The sequence below is a fragment of the Pygocentrus nattereri genome, chromosome 5 (assembly GCF_015220715.1).
Source record: "Pygocentrus nattereri isolate fPygNat1 chromosome 5, fPygNat1.pri, whole genome shotgun sequence".
Lineage (NCBI taxonomy): Eukaryota > Metazoa > Chordata > Actinopteri > Characiformes > Serrasalmidae > Pygocentrus > Pygocentrus nattereri.
This window is the reverse complement of record NC_051215.1, coordinates 9,921,620-9,949,500: the sequence shown is the minus strand read 5'-3', so window position 1 is coordinate 9,949,500 and position 27,881 is coordinate 9,921,620. Positions and strand designations below refer to the sequence as shown.

Genomic DNA, 27,881 nt, shown 5'->3' with positions numbered 1-27,881 from the left:
ATAAAACGGCATTAACACAATGTAACAATAAATAACTAATGTATCATTTCAACAGTGCATAGACAATTACTACATTCAATTAATTAATTTATTCCTCATTAATATGAATCATTTTCATGGAACTATATGGCTAATGTTTATATTTTATGAGTATCAAATAAATGAATCATTATTAATAAACAATAATGGATGATTAGATTTAAAAATAATGATTGAGTATTTATGTCACTAAGTAATAATAACTCAAATGGTACAGTTTATTAATGCATATGTAACTACTGTATAATTAATTATAGCCATTAACAAACTATTGGATAATGATTAAGCTGCTAGTTGTTATGGTCTGTTATTGTGCAGTGTTACCACAATGAAACTGTACTGTAATTATATACATTTTGTGTATCCTTGCCTACTTGCCAGCTATATACCATGTATTTATTGCCTCATTTATTTATTTCACTAAAATTAATAAACTCCTGTCAATATAATCAAAAATATTTATGAGTACAATGATAATTGCAATATATATATATATATATATATATATATATATATATATATATATACATATATACATATATACACAGAAAAGTGGACACCCTCCCACCCTACTCTGTACTCTAGACTGTACACAGACAGACACACATAATAAACACACAGTTAGACAGAACCACAAAACAGATAGATCTCCACTTAAAAGCAAAATTCTGGGCACCCCTGGTCAAATGACATGTATTGTTGATTTTCTAAGTGAAAATAAATGAACACACTTCTGCACAGTTTAACGCACAGTTACTGTTTATTTGCCAAATTTAACAATTTAGGAAAAAATAAAACATAAAATGTGTCCTGTACAATGATCATGCCACATATTATTAAAATTTATTAAGCACTGCAAATACAAAAAAACTATGATTACATTTTAAATATAAATTGCACTAAAATTAGCAGAGAAAATGCCACATTTCAGTGAGTTCCCTGTGTAGGATGTGTTATTTCTCTTAGCAAATCAACAACATGTCTTTTGACCAGGTGTGCCCAAACTTGTGCATACAAGTGGGGCAGTCGTGGGCTGGAGGTTAGGGAACCAGCCCTGTGACCGGAAGGTTGCTGGTTCGATCCCCAGCACTGACAGTCCATGACTGAGGTGTCCTTGAGCAACACGCCTAACCCCCAACTGCTCCCCGGGCGCCGTGGATAGGGCTGCCCACCGCTCCGGGCAAGTGTGCTCACTGCCCCCTAGTGTGTGTGTTCACTAGTGTGTATGTGGTGTTTCACTTCACGGATGGGTTAAATGCGGAGTTGGAATTTCCCCGTTTGTGGGATCAAAAAAGTATCACTTAACTTAACAACTGCACATACAACTTTTTGGTGACTAAATAGCTTTATGAAAACTCAGATGAAGTTAATATGATTTTTATCAGGCCTTTTTTCTTTGTTATGTTATATTAAAAGAGACAAAAAAGACACAAAAGATGTAATAACCCTCAGAAGGTTATGACAAGGTCTCTCAACTATCACCAGCAATGAACGCAAGGTGTACTTTGATATTATTGTTTGACTCATGTCGTGGAAGCTATAGGAATACAGTGGGGCGAAAAAACATCCTTCACATTTTTACCTTTTTTGCCCAGCTTCAACTACCAAATATATATATATATATATATATATATATATATATATATAGTATTGTATGTAGTGTATACATTCTTTATTACAGCTTCCATTCTTTTCAGGAAGCTTGCTTTCAAATTTTCAGAAATCTGCAGGGATATTATTCCACACTTTCAAAGTTCAGTTTTAGAAATTAGTTGCATTTTATATTTGTTTTTTTTCATGATCCAACTATCATGTGTGTAGAGGATGTACGTGCAAACAGCATAAACGAAACAAACTAGCAGAAACACAGATTATGAGGTAAAAAACTAAAAGGTTTAAACAAAGAAACACAAACAAAAAACAAAATACCAGGTAGGCACACAACCACTACATGTGACAACATGATGAGTAGACTAGACAACCATGAACTGAAACTAAGGGCCTACAAACAATGAGGAACACTTGGGAGAGGGAGGGGGCAGGGAATACAAACAGGTGAGGATCATAATAGGGAAAGCGGGAAAAGGACGGAGCACAGAAACAAAAGCAAAACACAAGCACATGGCTAAAAACACGGTGGCTACAACACAGGGGAAGAAACAGATGAAGACTTTGGTTTTCTTAGTTTTAATAGTACATGTGTTGATGCAATGTATTTTATTAGAAGTGGAAGTGATGTATGCATTTGAATCAAGTACATTCAGTGCATCACTCTTTCAGCATTTGTGCACTAGTCGTTGCTTTAGTCGTAGTCATTTGCTGACACCTCTCATGCCAGTGCCTGCTTTTGTGAGCCCAATGGGTCACAGCAGGCCTGGGCTCCATCTCTGAGTTCACTCATGGGTTACAGCATCTCAGCTAAAGTTCTGCACTGCCGTGTCATTCAGACACAGCCCCAGTAATTATTTAACAGCCTCTTCCACAGCCTGTGCCAAAGCCTGCAGTAGCCCGCTCTGTTCCTGCCGAGAAAAGTGTCTCACAATCACTCTGTCCTCCCTCCTTCTCTCCCTCTCTCTCTCTCTCCCGTCTGTCTTTCCTAACCTCCCTCCCGACCCCTCCTCTCGTGATGGAGCGCAGAAGGTTTCGGCAGAAGCAGAAAGTACTCATGCGAGGCAAGACTTGCCTTAATTGACGCCTCGCTAAGACAGATCCGCGCAGGCCTGGTGATTTTCCTCTAGCTTGGAAGTTCAGCCCGAGCTCCAACAGCAGGCAGAGGTCTGCTACGGTACCCCCACCTTCCTCCCTGCTCCTTCCTCCCCCCGACCCAGCCTGACAGCCTCGCTTCTTTTGTTTTTTTTTTTCTTTTTTCTTTTGAGATGTTCCAATCACCATATGTGCTCAGTACCAGTCTAAAGTTTGGACACAGCCGTACGCCTACCAGGGATGTAGGATGGTGTTAAAAGTCAGAGGTGCTGTATATGCAGCTGTATCCAAACATTTGGCGGCCCATGCTCACGTATTGACTTTCTAACTGAAACAAAGTTATGCCCTCTACAAAGAACACATTTCTGTACTTTTTAATGCACAGTTACAGTTCATCTGCTGAATTGAATACAGTGGAAAAATGATAAAACATTAAATGGCCTGGTTGGGAGCTATAGATGTATTTTGTTTCCTTTTTTCAATGTGTTAACTTTACTGGGCACTGAGGATGCCATATTCAAGGCTGTTTCCTGTAGATGATAACTTACCAACATGTGTTCACTCAGAAAATCAACATGTAGTTTTACCAGGGAGTGTTCCAGTTGTTGCATACAACTATACAAATAAAATAATAACGCTTTCCTTAAAGAATGTCTACATAACACAGCCATAATATCTTACATAAACATTTCATAACAAGTTAATACATGTGTAAATCAGCATTTGTAAAGTATACATGTTTTACATGATGCCAGGCATCAGCACTGCTATTACTATTTAAGCTGCCTAGCATTAAATAGTATTAATTAATAGTATAGCATTAAATAACCAGTTAATTAAATTTTTTTGGTCATTTGCGCAGCCAATGACTTGTGGCCCTAAAACTTCGACCTACCCCTCTATCTCAACTAAAATTGGGATACCCTACCCCAAGATGTGAACACACAAAACAGAGGGCTAAGGGCTAAGTGGTAGGGGTGAGGGGTTAAATGTGTGCATTATGTGTACATTAAAATTTAATTTGTGGAATCTCTGTCCATGTTAAGCCCTGTTTGGCCAGTATTTATAACTGTTGTGATTCCATATGTCTTGCTACATTGAATGTTTTGCTATTATTCTAAAATGTGGAACATGATTAAAAAAAAGTGTATGCAAACTTTTGACTTGTATTGTAAATAATGCTAAAAGGAATGCCAGACTGAGCAACTGCACTATGTATGAGATCATGTTGTGAAGAGAGAAAGAACAGAGCGATCATAGAGAGCTCTCAATGGGTTTTGACTGCTTGGTCTGACCTTGGACATGCCTGCTTGGGTCTCCTAGGGCTTAACTGGCAAACATCATGCAGCTCCAATGACCTCTCTCTCACCATATGATTAATGCTTATAAGTATAAATCAATATTGTATCAACAAAATGCTAAAGATATGAAATATACATGGCTCTGACATTGGCCCTTTCTCATGCCATTAAGGCTTTGAGATATATAGCCTTTGAACACAGCCTTGTGAATCTGTTTATGCAGTATACAGCCCTCTTGAGACTTCTCAGCATGGGTTTCTCAGGATTCCCTGCTTTTACAGCAGTGACTAATCAAATGTGCCCTATGTTTTCCTAACCTTGGGAGTTACATTTGAATTTTGGAAGTGGGGAGTCCTGGTTTTTAATGGGTTTCTACAATGTAATATTAGGTTTGGCAACAAAACACTTCAAAATGTCTTCAGATCCTTTAGTTGCACTAAAGCCTCTACCTGCTTGCTTTTCTCCATTTGGAGATAATGTCTCTCTCTGTGGTTTGATGGAGTCCTGGAGTTATAGAAATGGCTTTGTAACCACTATGTACATTTTAATAACTTCAATAACATCCTGAGTTTCCATGTTTATTTTGATTGCTGGCCATTTGGCCTACTTCACATGGCTGGAAAGTCTATTTAAGTTAAGTGATAGTTTTTTAATCCCACAAATGGGGAAATTCCACCTCCGCATTTAACCCATCCATGAAGTGAAACCCCACATACACACTAGTGAATACACACACACTAGTGGGCAGTGAGCACACTTGCCTGGAGCAGTGGGCAGCCCTATCCACGGCACCCAGGGAGCAATTGGGGGTTAGGTGTCTTGCTCAAGGATACTTCAGTCATGGACTAGTGGCTCTAGGGATTGAACTGGCAACCTTCCGGTCACAGGGCCAGTTCCCTAACCACCAGCCCATGACTGCCCCTAAGTGATGTTTAGATTCAGCGAGGCTACTAGTAATGAAACCTGGGTGTGTCTAGTTTAACTAATTGCAGTCATAAACTGAATTTGATTAATAGAAACTAAAGGGGCAACTGTTTTTTTCAAGCATGGCCAGTTAGTGTTGGATTGATTTTCCCTTCAATAAATCAAATGAGAATTTAAAATTGTTATTTTTAGTCTGGTTGTCTTTGTCTTATATACAGATTTGTTTAAATATTGTAAACAATTAATTGTGAACAATATGCAAACGTAGGAGCAAATACTTTTTCACAGCACTGTAGTTATATATAGCTATAGATAACATTACGTCCATCCATCCATCCATCCATCATCGTTGACCGCTAGTCCAGACAGGGTCACAGTAGCAGTTGGGAGAGCAGAGAATCCCAGATGACCCTGTCCCCCGCAACTTCCTCCAGCTCATTCCCGGGGACCCCAAGCCGCTCAGAGGCGAACTTGGAGACATAATCCCTCCAGCGGGTCCTAGAGCGACCCCGGGGTCTTGTCCCGGTAGGCCGTGCCTGGAACACCCCCACCGGGAGGCATCCAGGGGGCATCTGGATCAGATGCCTGAACCACCTCAGCTGGCTCCTCTCAATGCGGAGGAGTAGCGGCTCTACTCTGAGCTCCTTCCGGATGACCGAGCTCCTTACTCTATCGCATAGCGTGTAGCCCGCCACCCGACGAGGAAAGCTCAATTCCGCCGTTTGTATTCACGATCTCATTCTTTCGGTCATTACCCACAGCTCATGACCATAACAGAGAGCTTTGCCTTTTGGCTCAACTCCCTCTTCACCACTACAGTCCGGTACAGTGACCGCATTACTGCTGTCGCCTGTCCCAGCCTACGGCCGATCTCACGATCCCTCTTCCCGTCACTCGTGAACAAGACCCCAAGATACTTAAACTCCTCCACAATAACATTGTCATTTTAAGAAAATATAAGCAAGTCTATCTGAGATACTTAATGACTATGCATTTGAACGATGCAGCTGAAGCAAGTTTGTGATGATTTAGGCTTTCAGTTTGCGCTTTGCAGATTGGCAGCGTGAGCCTCCAATGCTTGTTAGGCACATTAGTATCATAGTTGCAGTGCAAAACTGTAGAACCAAACTTTAGACAACAAAAACAAAGAGTGCTCTCAAAATGGCATTCTGCTATATTTCATACTGCATAATGCACTAAATTATATACTGAATACTGCTCTTCATAGTAGTAAATAGTAATACCATACTACAAGCAGGGACTCGACTAGACCTGGCAACATCAGAGACTAAGCCAATCAGACCCATCTCAAGGCCCGCCTGATTTTCCTCAGCCCTCCAATCCCTGCTTAGCAACCATAGCTGGTCGCTTTTCAGATCTTTTTCTAGTCAGATCTTTAGCAGCACATGTGGGAATACTTTGGCCTGGTCAGTTGTTGAAAGATACCATGAATGAAGTACTTCATCTCATCTCCAAAAGCCAAAAAAAAGAAAAAAAAACATTAAAAACGGTCAGCTTTTGAGGTTTCCAGAGACAACTACATTCCTACATTTGCTAAAATATCATTCATTTCATCTTCATTACATTTGTAATTAGTAATTTGAGATAATTTAACTGAATGAAAAGCAGTGTGCCTCTACATGTGAGCCTGAAAAGCCAATGCTGTGTAAGATGTTTGGTTTAGACCAATTTTAGTAACTGTTTAACTATTTTCTTTAGTTTCATTTATGTATCCATAGACGACCAAATCCAGGCAATTAAAAATTGTTCATAGCAAAACAACTACGGTGATTACACTCTCATGAAATGACCGCTTGTTGGGATGCAGAATACAATGAAGATACCGCAGCTTTGGCTGTGTATTGGAAAATTTGAGCAGAATATTGTCATGCGGGATATCTTTGGGGCACCAACGAAACTCATGTTGGTCACATACTGAATAGTACTTATTACTTTGGGTCAGTCAGTATGCCAGCAGTATGTAGTAGGCTATTTCAAACACAGCCAATGTTTTGGCTGATTACATTTGAAACTAAGGGATTCTTTTTTTCTTTTTTTGCTCTTTCTTCAGCTTTGCTTGCATTTCAATGCACAAGAGACAGAAAGATGTTCTCTGCTGTCATAACTCTTTCAGTCAACACATTATATACACAATCCAGTCATACCTGGCACCAGTACTCAGGAACATCTGCCATCATACCCTCAGCCTGTTCCTCTGGTGGAGACACAGGAGATGTGGGAATGAGCCTAAAGATGATGAGATGATGTGAAGGTACTATGACCTCACCCTTTCTGGAGCTTCCCAAATTGTCTAGTGTTGAAAGGTAGCGACAGGATGTCAGGAGACATGGAGATTGGGTCCCTGTGTCAGCCATTTGAAGGAGGGGGCAAGAATATCTCAACATAGCAGGGCCTCTGGTAATTACATCTCATGCCTGGGCCTGTGAGAGAAGGGTGGATTAATAAATCCTGGACCCCTGAGCACAGACCTTGCCACAAGCCAACTAGGTATGGGTTTATGGGTATTGATGGCTTTGGTATTAACTTGGTTACACTAGAAACCTTCTTGTCTTTGCTTCCATCAGTAATGTACCTAACCTAACACATCATTAATTGGTTACAATTCAAGATTGACAGGGAAATTTCATCTCCGCATTTAACCCATCCATGAAGTGAAACACCACATACATACTAGTGAGCACAGACACACTAGGGGCAGTGAGCACACTTGCATGGACTGGTTGGCGGCCCTATCCACAGTGCCCAGAGAGCAGTTGGGGGTTAGGTGTCTTGCTCAAGGACACCTCGGTCACGTACTGTCGGCTCTGGGGATCGAACCGGCGACCTTCTGTTTGTCAAATTATTTTGAATTGTGTGGTTGTTAGCGGTCAACTAAACTAAATGTCTTGTTGTGAGAAAAGTCAACAAAAGTCAAGGTGTTTTTTTATGCTATACCACTTGGGACACGCAAGCCTCCTTGCTATTAAGCTCTAAGTAAGCATGACCAGTATCTTACAGGCACAATTTTAGGAAAGTTTACTTACGGTTTCAAAATTTTCTCTGTGAAATTAACATATTTGCTGACAACCTTCAGCCTCTACTGTTGAGAAAATGTATCAGAATTTAATAGAACCTAGAAACAAGTCAAACATCATTCACTTCTGTCAAAAAAGGTCGTGAAAAAACATTTTTTAACTGTTTTGACAGATTGCCGTTTAAAATCTGAATTGGACTCAATAATGTCATGTATCCTAACAAGGTTCTCATAGCCTTTGGAGGAAAAACATAGCAGATCTTTCATTGTATACTGTAGTGCGGATTAGGCTCTTTTCTATATACTCGTCCTTCTTTTTTAAACCAAACTCACCTTGAGTGTTTGTTCCCGGGAACATCTATTTTTTATCCCATCTGACCACAAAACCTGGTTCCTGTCAAAGTTCTGGCAGCATCTACCACCTCCAGGTGCTTACATTTGTGGTTAGATGAAAGATAAAGCTGTCTTCTGGCAAAGTTTCCTAATAGTTTTTGGCATAGAGGTAGCCTCTAATTAGTTTGGGAGTTTTTGTGACTTTGTGACCTCAAAAAATGTTATCATGTTTTGCAAATCTCCAACTGTGATCCTCTCTAATCATCCCTACTCACTCTGCATGGGGGCAATCTACATGCGTCCTCTTCTAGGCATGTTTACCAGAGCTCTGGTTGTTTTAAACTTCTAAATTATTTCCTTAAGAGTGGATATTTTCCGGTATGTGTTATTTTTTATACTGGGTGTCTGATATGTGAGGGTCAACGTGCCTTGGTTTAATTTCATTCATCAGTAAGTATTCTCTTTTCCATGTTGATGAATGACTAAGGGAATTTGGCCTCTGTCACCTCATATTTTGTTCAAAACAGTTTCTAGGGGTGCCTTGTGGTTTTGTCAAAGTGCTTATGGCTTTTGTTTTCATAATGCACTACAAAGGATTTCTCTCCTTTTTCATTTTGAGACTGAGCTTTAAACAGCTTTTAGAGCTTTAGACTTTTATGTGATTTTTTCAATCTCTACCAAGGGTGCAAGTAATTAAGGAGCTGGTTGTAACTCCCTATTAAGACAGGCCTACAGACAGAGTAAATAATATGACAGTGTCAACCAAGAACAGTGTGAAAAACTACACATAGAAACACTGAATATACCGATCAGGCATAACATTATAACATTCTATGTCCATTGTCCATTTTATCAGCTCTACTTACTCTATAGGTGCACTTTGTAGTTCTACAGTTATAGACTGTAGTATATCTGTCTCTCTTACTCTGTTAGCCCCCTTTCACCCTGTTCTTCAGTGGTCAGGACCACCAAGGACCCTCACAGAGCTGGTACTATTTGGTTTGTGGATCATTCACAGCACTGCAGTAACACTGATGTAGTGGTGGTGTGTTAGTGTGTGTTGCGCTGGTCTGAGTGGATCAGACACAGCAGTGCTGCTGCAGTTTTTAAACACCTCAGTGTCAATGCTGGACTGAGAATAGTCCACCAACCAAAAATAGCCAACAGAGTCCTGTGGGCAGCGTCCTATGACCATTGATGAAGGACTAGAGGATGACCAACACAAACTGTCTCTGACTTTACATCTACGAGATGGACTGACAAGGTAGGAGTGTGTAAAGGAGTGGAGAGTGAGTGGATACATTGTTTAAAAACTCCAGTAGTGCTGCTGTGTCTGATGCACTCGTACCAGCACAACACATTAACACACCACCACCATGTCTGTGTTACTGCAGTGCTGAAATGATCCACCACCCAAATAATACCTGCTCTGTGAGGGTCCATGGGGGTCCTGACCACTGAGGAACAGGGTAAAATGGGGCTAACAAAGTATCAGAGAAACAGATGGACTACAGTCTGTAATTGTAGAGCTACAAAGTGCAGCTATATAGTAAGTGGAGTTGATAAAATGGACAATGAGCATAGAAACAAGGAGGTGGTCATAATGCCATGCCTGATCGGTGTATGCTTAGCATTCTTGTAAAGATAGTGAGCAGAGATATTTATATTGCACATTTGGTAGCTGCTCTCTATCCAGAACAACCTACATTTTAATTGTTACAGTGCTAGGAGAATGTAATGTTTGGTGTCTAGCCCAAGGCTTCTCATTGGTATAGAGTGGTGTGCTTACCTGGGTGGGAAAATTTTCTACATGGAATATCTCATTCTTAATTTTAAATGTATTCAGTTATTTTAGTCAGTAGTCTTGCAAGCCAGGTTCCTGACCATCACCAGGATTGATCAATATTAATGTACATGCTAGCCTACCTGGAAATGATCCTTATCTGTACTACAAACTTTTCCCACACTAACCAATCTATTATAAGTCTATTATCGTCAATGGCCCCCTATTGGACGATAATCCATGCCCACTGTGAACACATCAGGGTCAATGGCTCAACTAAGGCCATCCCCCATTGTACTAGATGAGTTCTGGCACACTGTCCAGCCCATCTTTCTCTTTCTGTTCCTTATTAAAAAGTAATCCACCTTAAATATATTCCCAATCGATACCCTGTGTTAACAGAGTGGTTGCTTTCCCATCTTGGCCCAGGCTTTAGTGATTAATATGGCAGTTGGCTGCTCCATTCCTTGCACTTACCGGTCAATATGTCATTACGTTCTCATTGTGGTGGCCGACCCCAGCAACAAATACGGACAGCAGGACAGTGGAGGTGATCGTGTTGTGCCGGACAAAGGGATACGTAAATTTGCCAGACGGCAGTGATGAATTTCACTAAATGTCGTAATGAGCTGTGTTTTGGAGGTGTTTGATGGGGAGGAAGCTTGTGTGCCGAGCAACTGCTACCTGAATTATAGTGCAATTTAGATTTCTAGCCCCGAGGGGAGTCATTTTCAGACCGAATAAACACAATAAAATCAATGAGTCTACTCATGGTTCACTGCTTTTTGGGCCTATTGGAAGTGTTCAGGTTGAAAAAAGGTGAATAGGCTCTGGTTTATGTTTGTGTGAGCGCGTTCCTGCATTCGACCTCTCTGCCTCTTCCCCCGCAGGCTTTCCCAATGAGCCGGCAGCCGACATCGCCCTGAAGACCGTGAGGGACTGGGTGGAGGAGAACAAGGATGAGGTAGGAGCTTTTGGGGTGTACTTTGAACTTTGACTGACTATTCTGACAGCATTTTCTTGTCGGTTTTACAGCTGAAACATAGCTCTGCCAGTCAAATGGTACAACACATACCTCATTTGACCCATTCTGATCACGTTCTTTCGTGTATATCCAATTAAAAGCTGATGTGATTCAAATCTGGTCTTTAAATGGTCTTTGGAAATTGGCCTCCAAACAGCATGTCCAGCCAGGACACAGAAGGCAAAACATATCGTTGATGTCGGATTAAAACCTCATATCTCCAAAATGGTAACGTTACAGGAGAAGGAAAAAACCCTATTTTATTTTAAATGTAAGTCAATGGAACCAGATTTTTTTTGGATCATTTCTTTTAGACTGTTCATCGTGAAATTTACACACAATGTAAAGGATAATAAGTATTTTCAAATGATGTCAAAATCTGAAAAATGGAGATACTAGGTTTTCTTCCGACAACAGCGATATATAAAACAGAAATAGAATTAGTCCGAGTTATTTTACGTTTAATTAATCATTTATAATTATACTTTTTTTGTGCTAATCAATACAATGCTAGCTAGCAACTATGGCAGTAGTATATAGATGAAACAAGCAAACTAGTTAGAAACCATGGAAGCAGTAATTAAAGGATGCTAGTTAGAAACTATGTCAGTTGTGTATAAATTAAACTATCAAGCTGGTTAGCAGTCATGGCAGAGTGTAGATGAAACTAGCAAGCTAGTTAGCAGCCATGGCAGTAGTGTGTAGATGGAACTAGCAAGCTAGTTAGCAGCCATAGAAGCAGTGAATTAAGGAAACAAACTAATTAGAAACAATGGCACTAGTGTATACATGAAAAACGCAAACATGACACATGGCTGCCATGTACTCCTGCCTTCTTGCAGAATTGTTTTATTTTTTTATTTGACCTATAGTGCCCTGGCATTGGTATGCCACCCATAGCTAAGGCCATGCTTGAATAAATTGCACAAGAGATGCATTGACTACCTTTTATCATTAGCCCTCAAATGAGAGTTGGAGAGAGTTTTGCTTTTGCTTTGTTGTGCCTCATGTAATCATTAAGGCCAAAGAGAAAAGTGTGCGTGGCCCACGCGGGGAAAACGGGAGGATTAATTATCTGGGCTATGGCAGCAGGAGAAAATGACAAGAGGAAGCTGTGGGCTCCTGACAGACTTGTATCTTCCCCACAGCACTACCAGCACCTGCCTGCATTGCTTCACTGTTATTGGCTTTTTTTTCTCCCCTCAGTTCTCTTGACTGTGGTGGAATTGATCTGGGCTCTAGTTTACGTGCTGTCAGTCAGCTTCTCAAGAAAGGAGAGAAGGCAGAAGCAGAGGAAGAATATAGTGGTGTGGGTTGATAGGAACTAGAGGCCGGCTGAAAGAAATGGGTCTTTGGGAAAGAAATTAGGTTTTTTGGAGGGGGTGGGTTTGTGTAGGGTTGCATCAGCAAAGTCGTCTGTTCAGAGAGACAGACAGACAGAGAGAGCGGGCTGTGTCTGGAAATCTGTCAAATGGTGAGACAGGGGCTAACACTTGGCTGTAGAGAAAATGGTGGGTGCCAGGACTACAAGCAATATTGTTCAGTGAGGTTAGAGGGCTGACCTCATATCTTAATAACCGAACAGCTTCCTGAAAGTGAAGCAATCTATCTTAAAAGGTTTCCGATAGCAATATTCTAACAATGCAAGGTAATAATAATATTGAAAAGTTTCTTAAATAACATCTACACAGCTGTTGCCAAAAGTGAGTTAACTGAAAGACCTTCAGAAATGATTTTTATTCATATGATAATGATCATTTTCTTGAAACAAGTGAATTCAGTGTATAGGATTTTCTTTTTGGCCTCAGTTCCTTGCAGTTGCCCAAGTTCTTAGGTACAAAATGGCTTATAGCTCATCTGGTCTGAGAAACCAAACAAATATAATGCGACATTTGTAATTATTAGCCGTATTGATGGGTTCAGTGTCAAATGTTGATATGCTGATATGGAAACCATGGCAATAGTGTGTAGTGCCCTATTTATGTATTTCTCACTTAGAAATAAAACATAAGAACTTCAGGCTTTCAAACTTTTGAATTTTGTTCAAGTTTTGCAGCGCATACTCAGTCAGTACTACAGACATTCATAATTCTTATGGCGCCTCTTTTTCGAGGGACTGTTACTTGTTGCTTACTTTCAACATTTTTACATTTTACTTACCAGCTACCAGTAGAACTACACTATGTATAGTCCATTAGTCATCATCGTTATCACTGATGATATGTAAATTAACCCTCTAATAAATCAAGAAATGTTCTATTGTGTAAATCCTGGCCAATTCTCAAATCTCCCAGATGTATGGGTTTTTCAATGAATCAAGACATTCACACCATTCAACAAACACAATTTTAGTCCACATGATGCAGACCAGTCTTCAGCCATGTCACATTAATGGTTCACCATATTAGTTTTAATATATTGCAAGGCAACTCTATTCTGGTATTTGGTCCATATTATGTAGCCCTTAATGGCCAGCTATTTTCCCCAAGGCTGAAATTGAGATTTTCTACAGCTTCATCATAAAGGCAAAGCACTTTGTGCTATGTTTCTTGAATTGGTGTCTCTTATTTGGGGACTTTATGAGCTATGAGTATGGATTTGATTCAGTCAGCTAATACTGAGACTAGAGGAAGTAACCAGAGATGTAATGAGTGCATGTTGTAACCATCAGCAAGCATCCAGCTGTCACTTCATCTAAAGTAAAGGAATACGATATCTGCATGTATAGGCCTGGGAATTTGACTAGCGTAAGCCTTAATGAGCTCTTCGCTTAGATATCAGAGAACCTCATGTAAGAGAGTTTAGCAAACATTTACAGAGCGGGAGAATTTATTGGATAACATGGAGGAGAAGATTCCCGCTGGATCCCAGAAAGAGGTTTTAGTATTCTGCTCACCTCTTTCATTCACGGAGAGATATTTTGTGGACTGGCTGCCTGCTTTGCTCAGTGGGGCTGGACCGAAGATAGAAGTTGGCCTTGCTGTTAGCATTAACACTTTAGTCCAGCCGTCGAGTAACTTGTAATTGCTGTGGTTCACTTAGTCTTTGTCATACTGTATGCAACATGCAACCACATATTGTATTTATCCATCCATCCATTTTCTAAGCCGCTTCAATTTCCTGTGTGATATTCAAATGCTTACCACTGAATCTCTGCAACCATTACATTTACATTTACGGCATTTGGCTGACGCTCTTATCCAGAGCGACTTACAATTTGATCATTTTACACAGGTAGGCCAAGGCGGTGTTAGGAGTCTTGCCCAAGGACTCTTATTGGTATAGTGTAGGGTGCTTGCCCTGGTCGGGGATTGAACCCCAGTCTACAGTGTAGAAGGCAAAGGTGTTAACCACTACACTATCCCAACCACCAATGGCAGTAGTGACTAAGATAAAATAGGAAGCTAACTGGAAACTATGGCAGTAATGCATAAATGAAACCACGGCAGTAGTGTTTAACGAAAAGAAGCTGAATAGCCAACATTACAATAGTTTATCAATAAAATACACTAACTAGCCACCATGGCAGTAGCATATAAAGGAAAAAAGCTAGCTAGCAACTATTGTAGTAGTGAATTAATGAAAGAAGCTAAATAGCAACCATGGCAGTAGCAGTGTATTAAGCAATCTAGGTAGTAAATATGACAAAAATATACAAATCAACACAGAAATTAAGCCGACTTTCGCATTGTTTTAATCCATTCGACAATAACTACTGCTGTAATCTTTAACAGACCATTTTTTGTCCATGTAAGTAAAATGTAATAACAATCCCTGCTGACCTTTAAAAGTTTCCACCCCTGGTAAAATTTTCCAAAACCGTAACGTTGTTGCCAAAATTAGTCATGTTTAAGTTCATCAGTGGTAACAATGTCAGTCCTATTCCAGTCAAATTCAGTTTTCAGATGTATCATGTGATATTCTGGTATCCTTTTTGTGCCATGATCAGTCAGTATGGAACCGATCCATAAATCTGTTCTTCTAGATAACTTTCATTCTGATGATTATAACTTTTGTGGTAGGCCTGCTGAGGTATGAAAAAGAGGTTTTGGTGAAATAATATAGCCACATTTTTGATTATGAAACACAAATTAAAGGGGGAAATATTTGGGAGAGAGTAATTTTCCCAGAACTACATTTATCAAGAATCAAGAGACAAACAACTTGATTCAGGAGGCAAATAGCTGGATTCTGCATCCAATAAAACCAGTCAACAATAGCAGTAAGAAGTATTAGTCTGGGGTTGCATTGCTTACAATGCTGCTTTTTTTAAACAACAAAAACAAAAACAAGAGTAATACTTTACACTAAGGCAGGCTATGCTGCAGTACGTTGTGGTGATGGTGATTGATGACTGAGTGTTAACCTTCGCAGGGCGAGTGGTGTGTTCTCCATGCTGTGATTAAAATGTGGAGAGAGGGGGTTTCTCTGAAAGGTTTGATTAGGGCACTGGTGCAACATATAAACACACACTAACAGTGCAATCCACAGGGCATAGAACTACACCCCGTTTCAAGATCAAGTATAAAAACAGTTACAATAACTAAAGTAAACCAATGAAAAGCCTCACTACTCACACACAGATGAATACGGAGCTGTAAACCGAACTGCTGTTAGAGAGTGCTGCACTGCACCATAGTCAAGCTTCTTATAGCAATTTTGCTATCTGCTGTCTCATCCTGTGCCTAGGAAGCTGATGGGGGTCATTTTTATCTTCTCAGACTTTAAGCACATGCATTTTGAAGATCAAAAGTCTGGAGAAATATTTCTTTAACATGGGTTAAACCAATCATATCCCAGGCTTATTTTATTCTAAGGCTTATTATTCAGTAACTACAGAGACTATATATATATATATATACATCACTGCTGTTGGAACTAGACCTTGTATCTCCATTTTTGTGGTTTTTCCAGTTTTTTACATAATTTGAAAATACATTTTGTCCTTTATATTGTGTGAAATGTGTATGATAAATGAGCCAAAAGAAATGGCCCAAAATTGCTTAGAAATATGTCTGGTTCCATTGGCTTACATTAAAAGCAAAGTAGGTTTTCCCTTCTTCTGTAAAGCTACCATTACATATACAGTGAAGCTGCACTGCTTCATTCAGTAACTCCAGTTTCTTTAGTCTTGTTTCTGAGTGATCTGGTCTTTTCTTGGCCCATTTTTCAGCCTTTATTTGTTGTGAACACCAGTCATGTTTAGTCTAGATTGACTTCACTCAGTTCTTCAGTATAACTGTTCTTTAGTCACAAGGCCTGCCATGAGCAAAATCAGGCAGTCGTCTCATTTTCAACACTTTCTAAATAGGAACAGTCAAATTAAGTGTCTGTCATTGCCTTCATTTTCCCATTGCTCTCCCTCTCTCTCTCTCTCTCTCTCTCTCTCTCTCTCTCTCTCTCTCTCTCTCTCTCTCTCTCTCTCTCTCTCTCTCTCTCTCTCTCTCGCTCTCTATGTGTTGCTGCTGTGATGAATAACTGCATGCAGTGAACTGACAGACATAGGGGTGCTAAGCCTCTGTGTTTTCCCCCCAAGCTCGGCCACAGAGGGTGACACCAACACTGTCGTGACAAAAGTCTCAGATCAACTCCCACAAAGCTCTAATGGCCATTCTCATTCTGTCACAGCTTCAAACGTAAGCCCTAGTATAGTATGCATGTATACCCACGTTAAAGGAGAGCAACTTTGCCATATCTGTCTAAAAAATAAAAGATACTTTGAGTATTTTAAGCTTGACCTTGATCTGACTAGGCTGCTGGAATTCTCGGAGCAGTGGACAGGCCCACCCAGAACTCATGACCATGAGAAGCAGAAAACACAACCAACTTCTAAAACTAAACTTGGAAATGTGGAAAAAATATTCCTGCATGGTTAAATAAGTATTTAATGTACTTAATTGCCTGTTAGACAGGAAATTATATATACGCACCATAGTGGGGTGCAGGGTACTCACCTATGCAGACACCACTACACTACACACAAAATAGACATCAGAGTTTAATGAAAGCTTATCAAATGCTCTCAGTAATGGTGTTTTTCCCCCAAACCACATATCTGCTCTGTGGTCTGTTCCAGATCTGTCTGGCAAATGTGGCCTTGATTAGCTGTCTGTTTATCTGCTGCTCCAGTTCCGCCCGCTCGCTGACTTACAGGGCCTCACAAAAGGCCCTAATGCCCGCCGTGAAATTCCCCCTGAAAAGCCATTATGTGGCTCGCGCAGTTCTGCCTCGGCGGACTAAACAGTTCTAGCTGGAGCAGCAGTTGCCTGAGAAGCTCCAGTTCTGTCACCATCTCTCACATCGCAAAGGGATCAAAGACGGGCGGTCATGCTTTCATACAAACTTATGGCTCTGGACAACATGGTGTTTCATATTTCCAGCATGTATTAAACTTCAGGCATTTTTCATATGACCAGCTTGGCAACCATGGACTTTGCACGAAGCTCCTGCGCAAACACTTTGGATTGGTTCAGATGGATCTAAATTGCGGCATTCTTTTTCTGATAGCGGAAGCTCTCACTAGGGGAGCTGGTCCCAGCCAATGTCAGGCCAGATATGAACATTAAGGTTTGACCGATATGTTGTTAGGGCAACATTAAGGTTTCACACATTTATTCATATCTGCAATATTGCACCATCTATCTATCTATCTATCTATCTATCTATCTATCTATCTATCTATCTATCTATCTATCTATCTATCTATCTATCTATCTATCTATCTATCTATCTATCTATCCTGTAAAATATTTATGTAAATTAAGAGTTTTGAGTTTTTGCTTTTAGAGTTTTCAAATATCATAATCATATTAGTCACTAATGCACAGTGTAATGAAAACTATTAAACAATCATTTGAATTTTGGACCTTTTAAAATGATATCAGTTAATATTTCCAGTTATCAGAATTTTTAGTGGTGTCAGGGACAAAATGTTCATATCGGTTGCGCCCACACGTCACTGCAACAGCTGTCTCATCCGTAGCATCAACCCTCTCCAGCCTCTGCTTTTTGTTTAGTTTCTCATTTTCCCAACTAATTCGGCCTAATGCGGCCATGCAGCACCTTAATCTGTGGAGGAGAAATGTGCTGTGACACTTTATTTGCCCGTCGCGGATCCGCCGTGCCATTGGTGGGGCAGTTTAATAAAGCGTCTGCCCAGACGGTCTGCGTCCCCAACGCCGCTTTGACACAGTAAACAGATCAAAAGGCTTCTATAATGGAATCTCATCTCTACCCGGCCCCCACTCACACCCCACGCAAAGCAAATATCGCCTCTAAGAAAGTTTGTCGCTGTTTCGGGCATTATGCATCCTGCCATGACTTTTGGATTGCTTTTTTTTTTTGTTTAGATTTTTTTCCCTTTTATTTACATTTGTTTATTCCATGCCATCTGTCATCTAAGGCGCGAAGATAACAAATGCCATCTCGAGCAGGAGCCTTGGGGAAAAAAAACACAGTCAATCTTAGCCCAAGAGTGAGTGGCTAATAGAAATAGATATGCGTTGGGATGGGCGGTTTGCCATTTGATCGGTAAATATTATTTTTGTGGAGGCTATGGCAGGTAAGGCTATGCAATATGACATGACGAGGCAGTCATTGTCGCTTACATGAGGAAGATGGATGCTGCCGGCTGCTGTTGCTGCATTATATATTAAAACACAAGCCGAACGAAAGTTTAAGGGCGGCTATTACGCCAGGACAATCTGAAGTAACAATCTGTTTTGTTGCCAGACATTTTGTGACAAAGGCATATTGTCGCTGTCATATCAAAACTTTATAACATCATTTTTTTTTTTTTTGAAAACCATTTGAAAATGGCAGTTGCTCCTTTATATTATTTCTATTATCAACAGAAATGGTACAACTATTTTTGAGAAAGGTCAGAAAGTTTAGGTTCCTAAATAGTCCTCGGCTTAGATGTTAGATTTTAATTGGTAAAGATCGTTTGCATGATGTCCGTTACATGAAACTTCTTTAAACCTTAAATAGGTTCTTCACGTTCATCTCATTTACAAAACTGATTCTTTAAAAACACGTCTATTAAGAGGTTCTTTAGAGAAATAAATATGGCCCTACTACGGCAGGGGTGTCAAACTCAAATGGTCTGTAGGCCGCTAACCAGGTGTTTTTTTTCCAGGTGGAGATGGCAAGAAAAAAATGCAAAGATAAAAGGGCCCCGTTTCTTTCTTCCAAGTGTGAATGTTTACCATGCTGTAAACATTTTACAGTTACTTTAATAGTTGTTACTGTTGCTATTATGGTAAAATACTACATACTGTATCAGAATAACTAATGGAAACTCTTGGATCGCCTGAAAAACAGCATTTCTAAGAAACGAAACCACTTTTAATTTTTACCATCATTTAGAAGACACCCATTTTGAACCAGATTGTGTCTTGCATACTTGCTGCTAAGCTTTTCCCCCCAGATTTTCTTCTTTTTTTTTTTTACATAAAATTCTTACCAACTACCCTCATATGGGGTTTTGATTGTTAAAATGAGTTTATACCTCACACAATTACTGCAGGAGAAAACAAAGATAAGAACAAGCAACACCTGAGCTTTTAAAGTGTAGATGAATATGAGCTCACTGTTTGGCAAGTCACAGTTCACTCCTACCCTTTTTATGTCTGTATTATAATCGTTAATACATTATTTTGATATGTTAATGACCCAATTAAGAACCGTTAATAAACCCATTTCAAACCATTTGCAAATGCTTACAAGGGCAGTCTTATTATCCCATATTTCACACACTCATTTAAGTATATTTTATCAATATTTACATACACTTATTATTATTATTATTATTAATGATAATTGTAGTAGTAGCAGTAGTAGTACAGCAGCAGTATTAGTAATAGTTTTAGTAGTAATAGTAGTAGCTGTAGTATAAGCACTAATACATTTTAGTATTCTATTATTTTAAGTAAATTTGCATTTAACAGCAAACTTAGAGAGACTCTTTTTGTGATAGCATTAGTGTTTCTACTGAACACAAGTGAAACTATTCCAAGTGAAGAACTGGCAAAAGAGAGTGCATAAATCTGTATTCTTGTGAAGTCATTCATTTTTTTAATTCTGACATGCTGTGTCATTAATAAATCCATGAAGGCAGATTATGGTATATATTAGAATATCAGTGAAGGTGGTTCTAGCTAAATTACAGTCACGTCTGCTCACTGTGCAGCGTTTATGCCGCTACAGGTTTTAGATTGAATGATATTTAAATATTTTTACTTTTAACAACATAAGCATCAGGCTAAACAGCATGTGTTGTGTAATGAGCCACAATATGAGGTGGATAATGCAGATCTGCACATCAAATGTAAATCTTTACCCCTGAAATGAATAAAAAAATTATTTGCAGGGTGGATTTAAGGATAAAATGTAAAATATCTGACCATAATCTCAGGCTAGTAGTTTGAGTCTCCTGCTCTATGGCATCACTTCATAGAACCCTTATTGGCATGTTTTTAAGAGATTGCCAACTGTATAAAGTTACCATTTCAGAGATGTGATGTCTTATTTGTCTTTTTATATCTGCCGTGCACTGCACTAACTCGAATTTGAACTGGTCTTTCTCGGAGGATTGCAAATGCCTCTCACAAGCCAGAAAGAGCGCTGGCCACCATAGTGCTGTTGTAAAACAGCCAGTCACATGGAGAGCTTTTGCCTCAGGCCCTAAAAAGAGATGTTGATCTGTAGTGAGTTCTGTAGAGGCTTTCTTCTTGATGCTAAGACTGGTGCTGTGTTCAAAGAAGCAGCCTCTCTGAATTCTCAGATGGTCAAGGTCTTTTTAAGAATGAGCTGTGTCAGTCCATGGTTTTCATGGTCTACCAGTGACATTCACACGGCTTTGTCTATTTCATACAGGTAGTACAGTGGTATAGCAATATCAGCTAACTATTTTTGGTGGCCAGAAATTATATTGATATTGAGGAATGCTGCAACAGGAGATATGGCATTCAAATCCAGTGGATAGTATTAAATCCGCATTGCTTCAATATGAACAGACAGATTTACCCAATTACTAAGTGAATTACACCATATTCTTTTATCCTACACAAAAAATGACAACCAGGTCTTTGAGGCCACTCTTTGTGGAGTAGATAGTTGACTCGATGTTATTCACGAAACATCATACAGTGTAAAAACAAGTCTCTATATAAAGTTTTTGAGCATGTAGCATTGGTGCAATAATAAACGGTTGATTTTAACTGTGGAAAAAACATAAGGAGCATCTAAAAAGATTTACGTTTTAATGTTCATTTCCAGAAATGCACTGATACAGTTGGACATGGTAAATTGCCCCTAGTTGTGATTGTGTGATTGCATATGTTTGTGTGTCTGCCCTGTGATGGACTGGTGACCTGTCCAGGGTGTTGTCTTCTGCCCAATGAGTGCTGGGATTGGCTCCTGGGACCCAGAAGGATAAGGGGCTTGGATACTATTTAAGTGTGTTTGGAAGCCAACCCCAAAATCCAAAATCATTGCTGGCTTTACCCAAAACTAAACAACTTTTGGGCATTTTGAACTTTCTGAGGTCTTTGATTGCAAACATCTCTGGTGTTCATATTACCTGATGGACTCCAACTACCGCAAACACTACAGCTTAACATATCGCTGTTGAAAACCTTCTATCTCCATTTTTGACATTTTTGACATAATTTGAAAGTACCTGTTACCCTTTATATTGTATGTAAATTTCATGATGAACAGACTGAAAGAACTGACCCAAATCACTGGGATAAAAGTCTGGTTCAATTGACTTATATTAACAGTAAATCCTTCTACTGTAAAGTTACCAGAGGTCTTCTTCCCACAACAGCGATATGTTGTAGCTTGCACTGCTATGAGGAAATGTTCGATATTGTACATGTATATTGACATTGAACAGAGTAGATCATGAATAGTTCACTATGAATATTTGTATTTACACAGAACCAATTTCTCCTAGCACTTGTGGTGCAACAGTGTAAAAATGGTCAGTTTAACGTAAACAACAAATGTTATGTGATAAAATTCATATAGTAAGACCTTTAACTTTGTTTATTCCATTCAAAAAATACTTTAAACAAATCAACGCAAATTAAAATAGGATTAAATAGGATAGACCAACAAAAGCAGTATCCACTGTAGACCCCCCCTTCCAACACACAAAGTAATTTGAACACATGAGGCTTGCCGCGTGTCACCATGATGGAAGAGCTGGAGGAGTCTGTGCTGGAGACGCTCCAGGGTACAGCCTCTGCCGAGCCTGTGGGCTTCACTGGCTTGTACTGTTGGGATTTCCATCAGAGAGCACAGTGCTGACATGCCACTTTTATCTCCCCCTTCACTCACATGACCGCAGCCTGCCCCAACAGTGGGAGAGGTCATAGCTTGGTTGTCTGACATGACAAGTGTCTCTCACAGTCTGTTCTGCCACTTTTAACAACCGGTTTGACTTATGAACAAAGGACCAACTAACTAGTTAACTAGTTAACTTTAATTTTATAGCTAACACATTTCATGATAGTGTTTTTTCAGACTTCTCTTTTCAAGTCAGAATCAGATTCAGGATTCGGATTCATAATTTATTTATTTAGCTCTTGTGTCTTTCAGTTAGCTTGCCAGCACAGTTAAGTATTAGTATTTGAAGCTCTGTATTCAAAGTACTGGTTCATTAAAACACAGTAGTGTGCAAAGTTCTCCTTTCATTTATGACATTTTAACTTAATACAGCTATTAAGTGCCAGTTATTCTTTGCTCAGGAGATATTTCTGATGATATAAGATAATCCGCCTGCACAAGGAAGAGTAAAAAAAAGTTTAAATTATTAAAATATACAGAGAAAATGTGCTTCTGAACAGCCTTGAAAGACCTGGTAGACCAACAAAATTGTCCATGTCAGGTAAACAGCACTTAAAACTTTCATCTTTCGGAGAAATTCAAGCTCAAGGTGTTTCTGTACGTCCTTCCACTGTGAGAAGACAACTCAGTGCTATGAGTCTGAAAGGAGGCGTAGCTGTCAAGATGCCTTTACTGACAAAAAAGAAGAAATCAAACAGACTGACCAGCCCAGAGTCCAGACCTCAATGTGTTTGAGACTACTTGGATGAAATACAGCCAACTTCTAAGACTGAACTTTGAAGGTGTGCAAAAATTTCCTTTTGAAAAACTGAAAGAAAGTGTCCTGAAAAGAATAGAAGCTGTAATAAAGACTGTAGTTGGACACACTAAATACTGAACAATTAATGCTATATTTATTTATTGAAGTGTTTGTGTAATTCTTTGTCAAATATATGTCTTCTGCTCTTTTCCTGATGCTTAAAAATGAAGAACTTGCACTTAAATGACCGTTTTTGTCTAGAAATTAAATAAATGACTTTTGCATGGGTCCAAACAAAAGTAAAGGAAAACAGAGAATAATGACCTCAGGAAATGACTAAATTTACTAATTGACAGAGAACTAGATAATAGTCTGGTACTTGTCTATTATAAAGTTAACTTTAGCTGACATTACTGCTAGCTAATTCTAACCCTCATGCTGTCTGTGTCAAACTGGTACATAATTTAATGCTTTTGCTTAGTTGTTGAGCCCCAGCTGTAAAATATGATCATACTGGCCAGATACGTAGCTTTGAAACTACTGGTTTCAATGGTACTGACCATTTCCATCTGTAATCGAACATATGCTTAAATTTATAGAACAAAATGGATAGTTTGTCATGTTAGCTGGTGCAGTGCATGCTCTATTGTTTTATGTAAAATAAACTTATATAAAATAAAATAATGTTTATCTGTAAAATAAATGTTCCGGAATGATCAGACAGTTCTAATAAAAGCTCTATGTAGAATTTCTCTACACTTTCACACTTACACATCTCATTTACAAAAGCCACTATTCCAAGAAACATCTGCAATGTTCTTTATAGAACTAAAAGTACGTCTACACTTTTAGAAATAAAGGTTCTGTGAAGGTACATTTTTCATTCATCAAGCTACAATGATAAAAGTATATGTTTGTATCTTTTCATACCTGAGTGTTTTAAAACAGAACAATAAAATAAAAAAACCCGGAGACAAGATGGGGTATATGGAGTCAGAACAACTTAGAACATAGAATTTCAATGAATTATGGTACAATTATGTTCCCTGACAAAGGTACTGAGATCTACCCTTGAGGGAACCACCCCAGTGACAAGAGGGGTACCACCCCAGTAACAGTTTACTACCTTTATTTCTGAAAGTGTAAGGCAGAGATACCCAAAATTGGGCCTGTGAGAATGTTTGATTTGGCCCACCAGAAAGTTACCCTAACTTCATCTCCTAAACCATATTAGAGGAAAATCACAATGTTATACTATATGTAACTTACTAAAATCTTTTTTTTCTTTTAAATACTAAACAGTTTTATATAATATTTTGAATGATTGAATATTTTAGAAAAAAAAGTGGCAAATGTGTGTTTTTATTATTACAAAGAGATCAAATGATAAAACAAAGCTTTGTTTTCATTAAAAATCCCTGAAAAAATGAAACTACAATTGAAAGGTCATAAAATATTTGAAATATGTATTTGACCCAGATCTGGCAATGCCGCTGCAAAAACCTGCCCCCCTGACCTCCTCACCAGTGGCTATGGTAATGATGCACAGAGACGCAGCACGTTTTAAAGATTTTTCTCATACGCCTCCAGGAAAACATCAAGCACCTCCAGCAAAGCACCCTTCAAACCCGCTGTCGGTTCTGCTTTGTTTGATTAACTGAGTGGAGGGGAACTACAAAATGAGCTGAGGGGAAGTCATAAAAGATTGACCCCTGCAAAAGAGACCTAAAAATTGGTCTTGCCAAGTTCAGACTGAGAATCATGTACACACAGCTACTCATATGAGAACTTCTGTAGATTACAGATGAAGTTTGGGACAGGATTCTTGCCCCTCTGGGCAACGAACAACATGTGGATGCAGCAAAGGTGCCCATAACAACTGATATCGCTTGTTAAACCTTATGTTTATATACGCCTTCAGGGCAAGGAGTCCATCTGCCCATGACTTATGCAGCAACATTGACTTTCAGATGTGCAGTCAGCCTGTTGAGAGCCTTTGGGTCAAGTGTGGTTTTGTAATCTATTTGTTTGCCATACTGATGGATACAGGGACGCAGTTAAAACAGCAAGGCCATTAGGAGCTGACCATCTATAAGGCCAGTAAAATCTATTATTCAGGTAATCACATGGGGTTTTGGCGGGTTGGGGTAATGATTAAGCAACAAAGAAAGGGGGATACCAAGCTTCAGCTCACATATTGTCATTTTACAGTCTTTTACTGGAATTATTTTTATTATTATTATTATTATTATTATTATTATTATTATTATTATTATTATTATTATTATTATAACCCCATTTCCGAAAAAGTTGGGACATTGTGCAAAATGTATATGAAAACAAAATGCAGTGATGTGCATTTGGTTTTCATATACATTTTGCACATATATTGTCTTTGTACTATTTTCAAGTAAAGGGTTTAAATTATTTGCACATCACTGCATTTTATATGAAAACAAAATGTAGTGATGTGCAAATAATTTAAACTGTTTACTTGAAAATAGTACAAAGACAATATATCTAATGTTGAAACTGAGAAATTTGACTGTTTTTTGACAAATATGTGCCCATTTTGAATTTGATGGCAGTAATGTGTTCCAAGAAAGTTGGGATGGGGCCAACAAAAGACTGATAAAGTTGTGTAATGCTAAAAAATGCACCTGAAGGGTAATTGGCAACATGTCAATAACATAAGTGGTTAGCAAAAGAGCATCCCAGAGACTTTCAGAAGTGAAGATGGGGAGGGGTTCACCAATCTGTAAAAGCCTGTGTGGTCAAATAGAGCAACAAATAAAGAACAGTGTTTCTCAATGTAAAATTGAAAAAGAACTTGGAATTAGCCAAGATCTTTGGGCCCTCATACAGCACTGCATTAAGAACAGACATGATCCCGTAGTGGAAATCACTGTATGGGCTCAGAAACACTTCTGAAAACCACTGTCTATGAACACAGTTCATAATTGCATACATAAATGAAAGTTAAAACTCTAAAACACAAAGACGAAACTGTATATAACAGGAAAAAGAAACGCTGCCACCTTCTCTGGGCCTGAGCGCATTCGAAATGGACTTAGGGGAAGTGGAAAAGTCTCCTGTGGTCTCCTGTGAAAATGTCTCTCTCTGCTGAAACAAAATTTGAAATTCTTTTTGGAAATCATAAATACTGCATCCTCCAGGCGAAAGACCACTCAGCTTGTTGTCAGTACACAGTTCAGAAGCCAGCGTCCATGATGGTATGGGAGCGCATTAGTGCACATGACGTGGGGGATCATCTGTTAAGGCACCATTAATCCTGTATGATATATACATGTTTTGGCAACATATGCTGCCATCCAGATTATTTCTTTTTCAGGGAAGGCCATGTTTGCAGTACAGTGGTAAACAGGCCCCCTTCCCAACTTTTTTGGCTTTTGATATGTTGTCTTTGTACTATTTTCAAATAAATAGGGTTTAAATGATTTGCCGATCATTGCATCTGAGATTTTTATTTACATTTTGCACAGCACCCTGGCTTTTTTGTAAATGGGGACGTATTATTATTATTATTATTATTATTATTATTGTTTCAATAAGAACATCTGCTGATGTTTCCAAGGAAATCAGTCATGATATGTCCAGAAGCATCAGCAAATGAACTTAGACAGATACTTCTAATTCTAAAAATAATAATAATAATAATTCATTTTCACTAAGAAAATCAACATTTTGCCATTTGACACAAACTTTTGTGTACATTAGTTTTTTTTTCTCTCCATGATAAGGGACCTTTCACATTGTATGTCACATTTTCCCATTTTAATATCATTTTTCCATTCCATTTTTCATGTGCAGCCTCTCAAGAGCTGACTTTCTGTAGCTAGCGGAGGTTGTTATAGATACGTTATGGTGTCTCCAGCCTTTCACTCCATAGTTCATGAAAGAGTGAGCTTAACACAAACCTCATTATATTGAAGTATTAGACATACAATGAGGCCTGTTTGTTTAGTGTTGTTATGATGGCATAGACAGCCATGAGTGCAACACAGAGCTATCTATTCTATCTTAACAAACTAGTGACATATGTAGACAACTTACTGATCCAGGAACAGTAGCATTTCATAATTTCAGAATGTGAATGTCTTTATCAATACAAATGCAACCACTAGGTCTAAAAGCTCTCCAAACCTACTGATTTATGCTAGACCTACATGCAGCCTTTCTCTCTAACAACTCGTTCTCTCACCCAGCTCACATATTGCTCTCTCACAAGCTCATACACACCCCACCTCGGCAGTTCTTAGCCCCCCTCTCCAATCAGAGTCCAGCAAAATGAGCCTAGTGCAATAAATGCACATTACATAAAGCTACCATGCCAAAACATTTCTTGAACATGCTTTGATATATTTAACAGAAAATTACTAAATTTGGTCAAACCAAAATAGTCAAAATGGCCCCTACATTTTTGAATATTTATTATGGCCACTGCTTTACTTTTATTACAGCTTCCATTTTTTACCAAAGACATGCTTTCGATTTCTTCAAAGAAATCCACAGGGTTTAAAGTTCAGTCTCCCACGATTTCAAAAAATTCACAACACATTCAATGATGTTGAAGTCTGGACTCAGTGGTGGTCAGTCCATTGTTCTCTGATTACCACTAACTTCTT

At 38.9% G+C, this 27,881-nt stretch overlaps 1 protein-coding gene across 1 annotated transcript in view; it reads left to right on the top strand.

Moving 5' to 3' along the window:
• The window catches only part of macrod2 (mono-ADP ribosylhydrolase 2), a 1,076,631-nt gene that overhangs the window by 817,079 nt on the left and 231,671 nt on the right, over positions 1-27,881 (top strand). Inside the window, exon 8 of the mRNA XM_037538560.1 lies at positions 11,008-11,081. Within this exon, the coding sequence (XP_037394457.1) occupies positions 11,008-11,081 (74 nt within the window). The remainder of the gene's footprint in view (positions 1-11,007; positions 11,082-27,881) is intronic.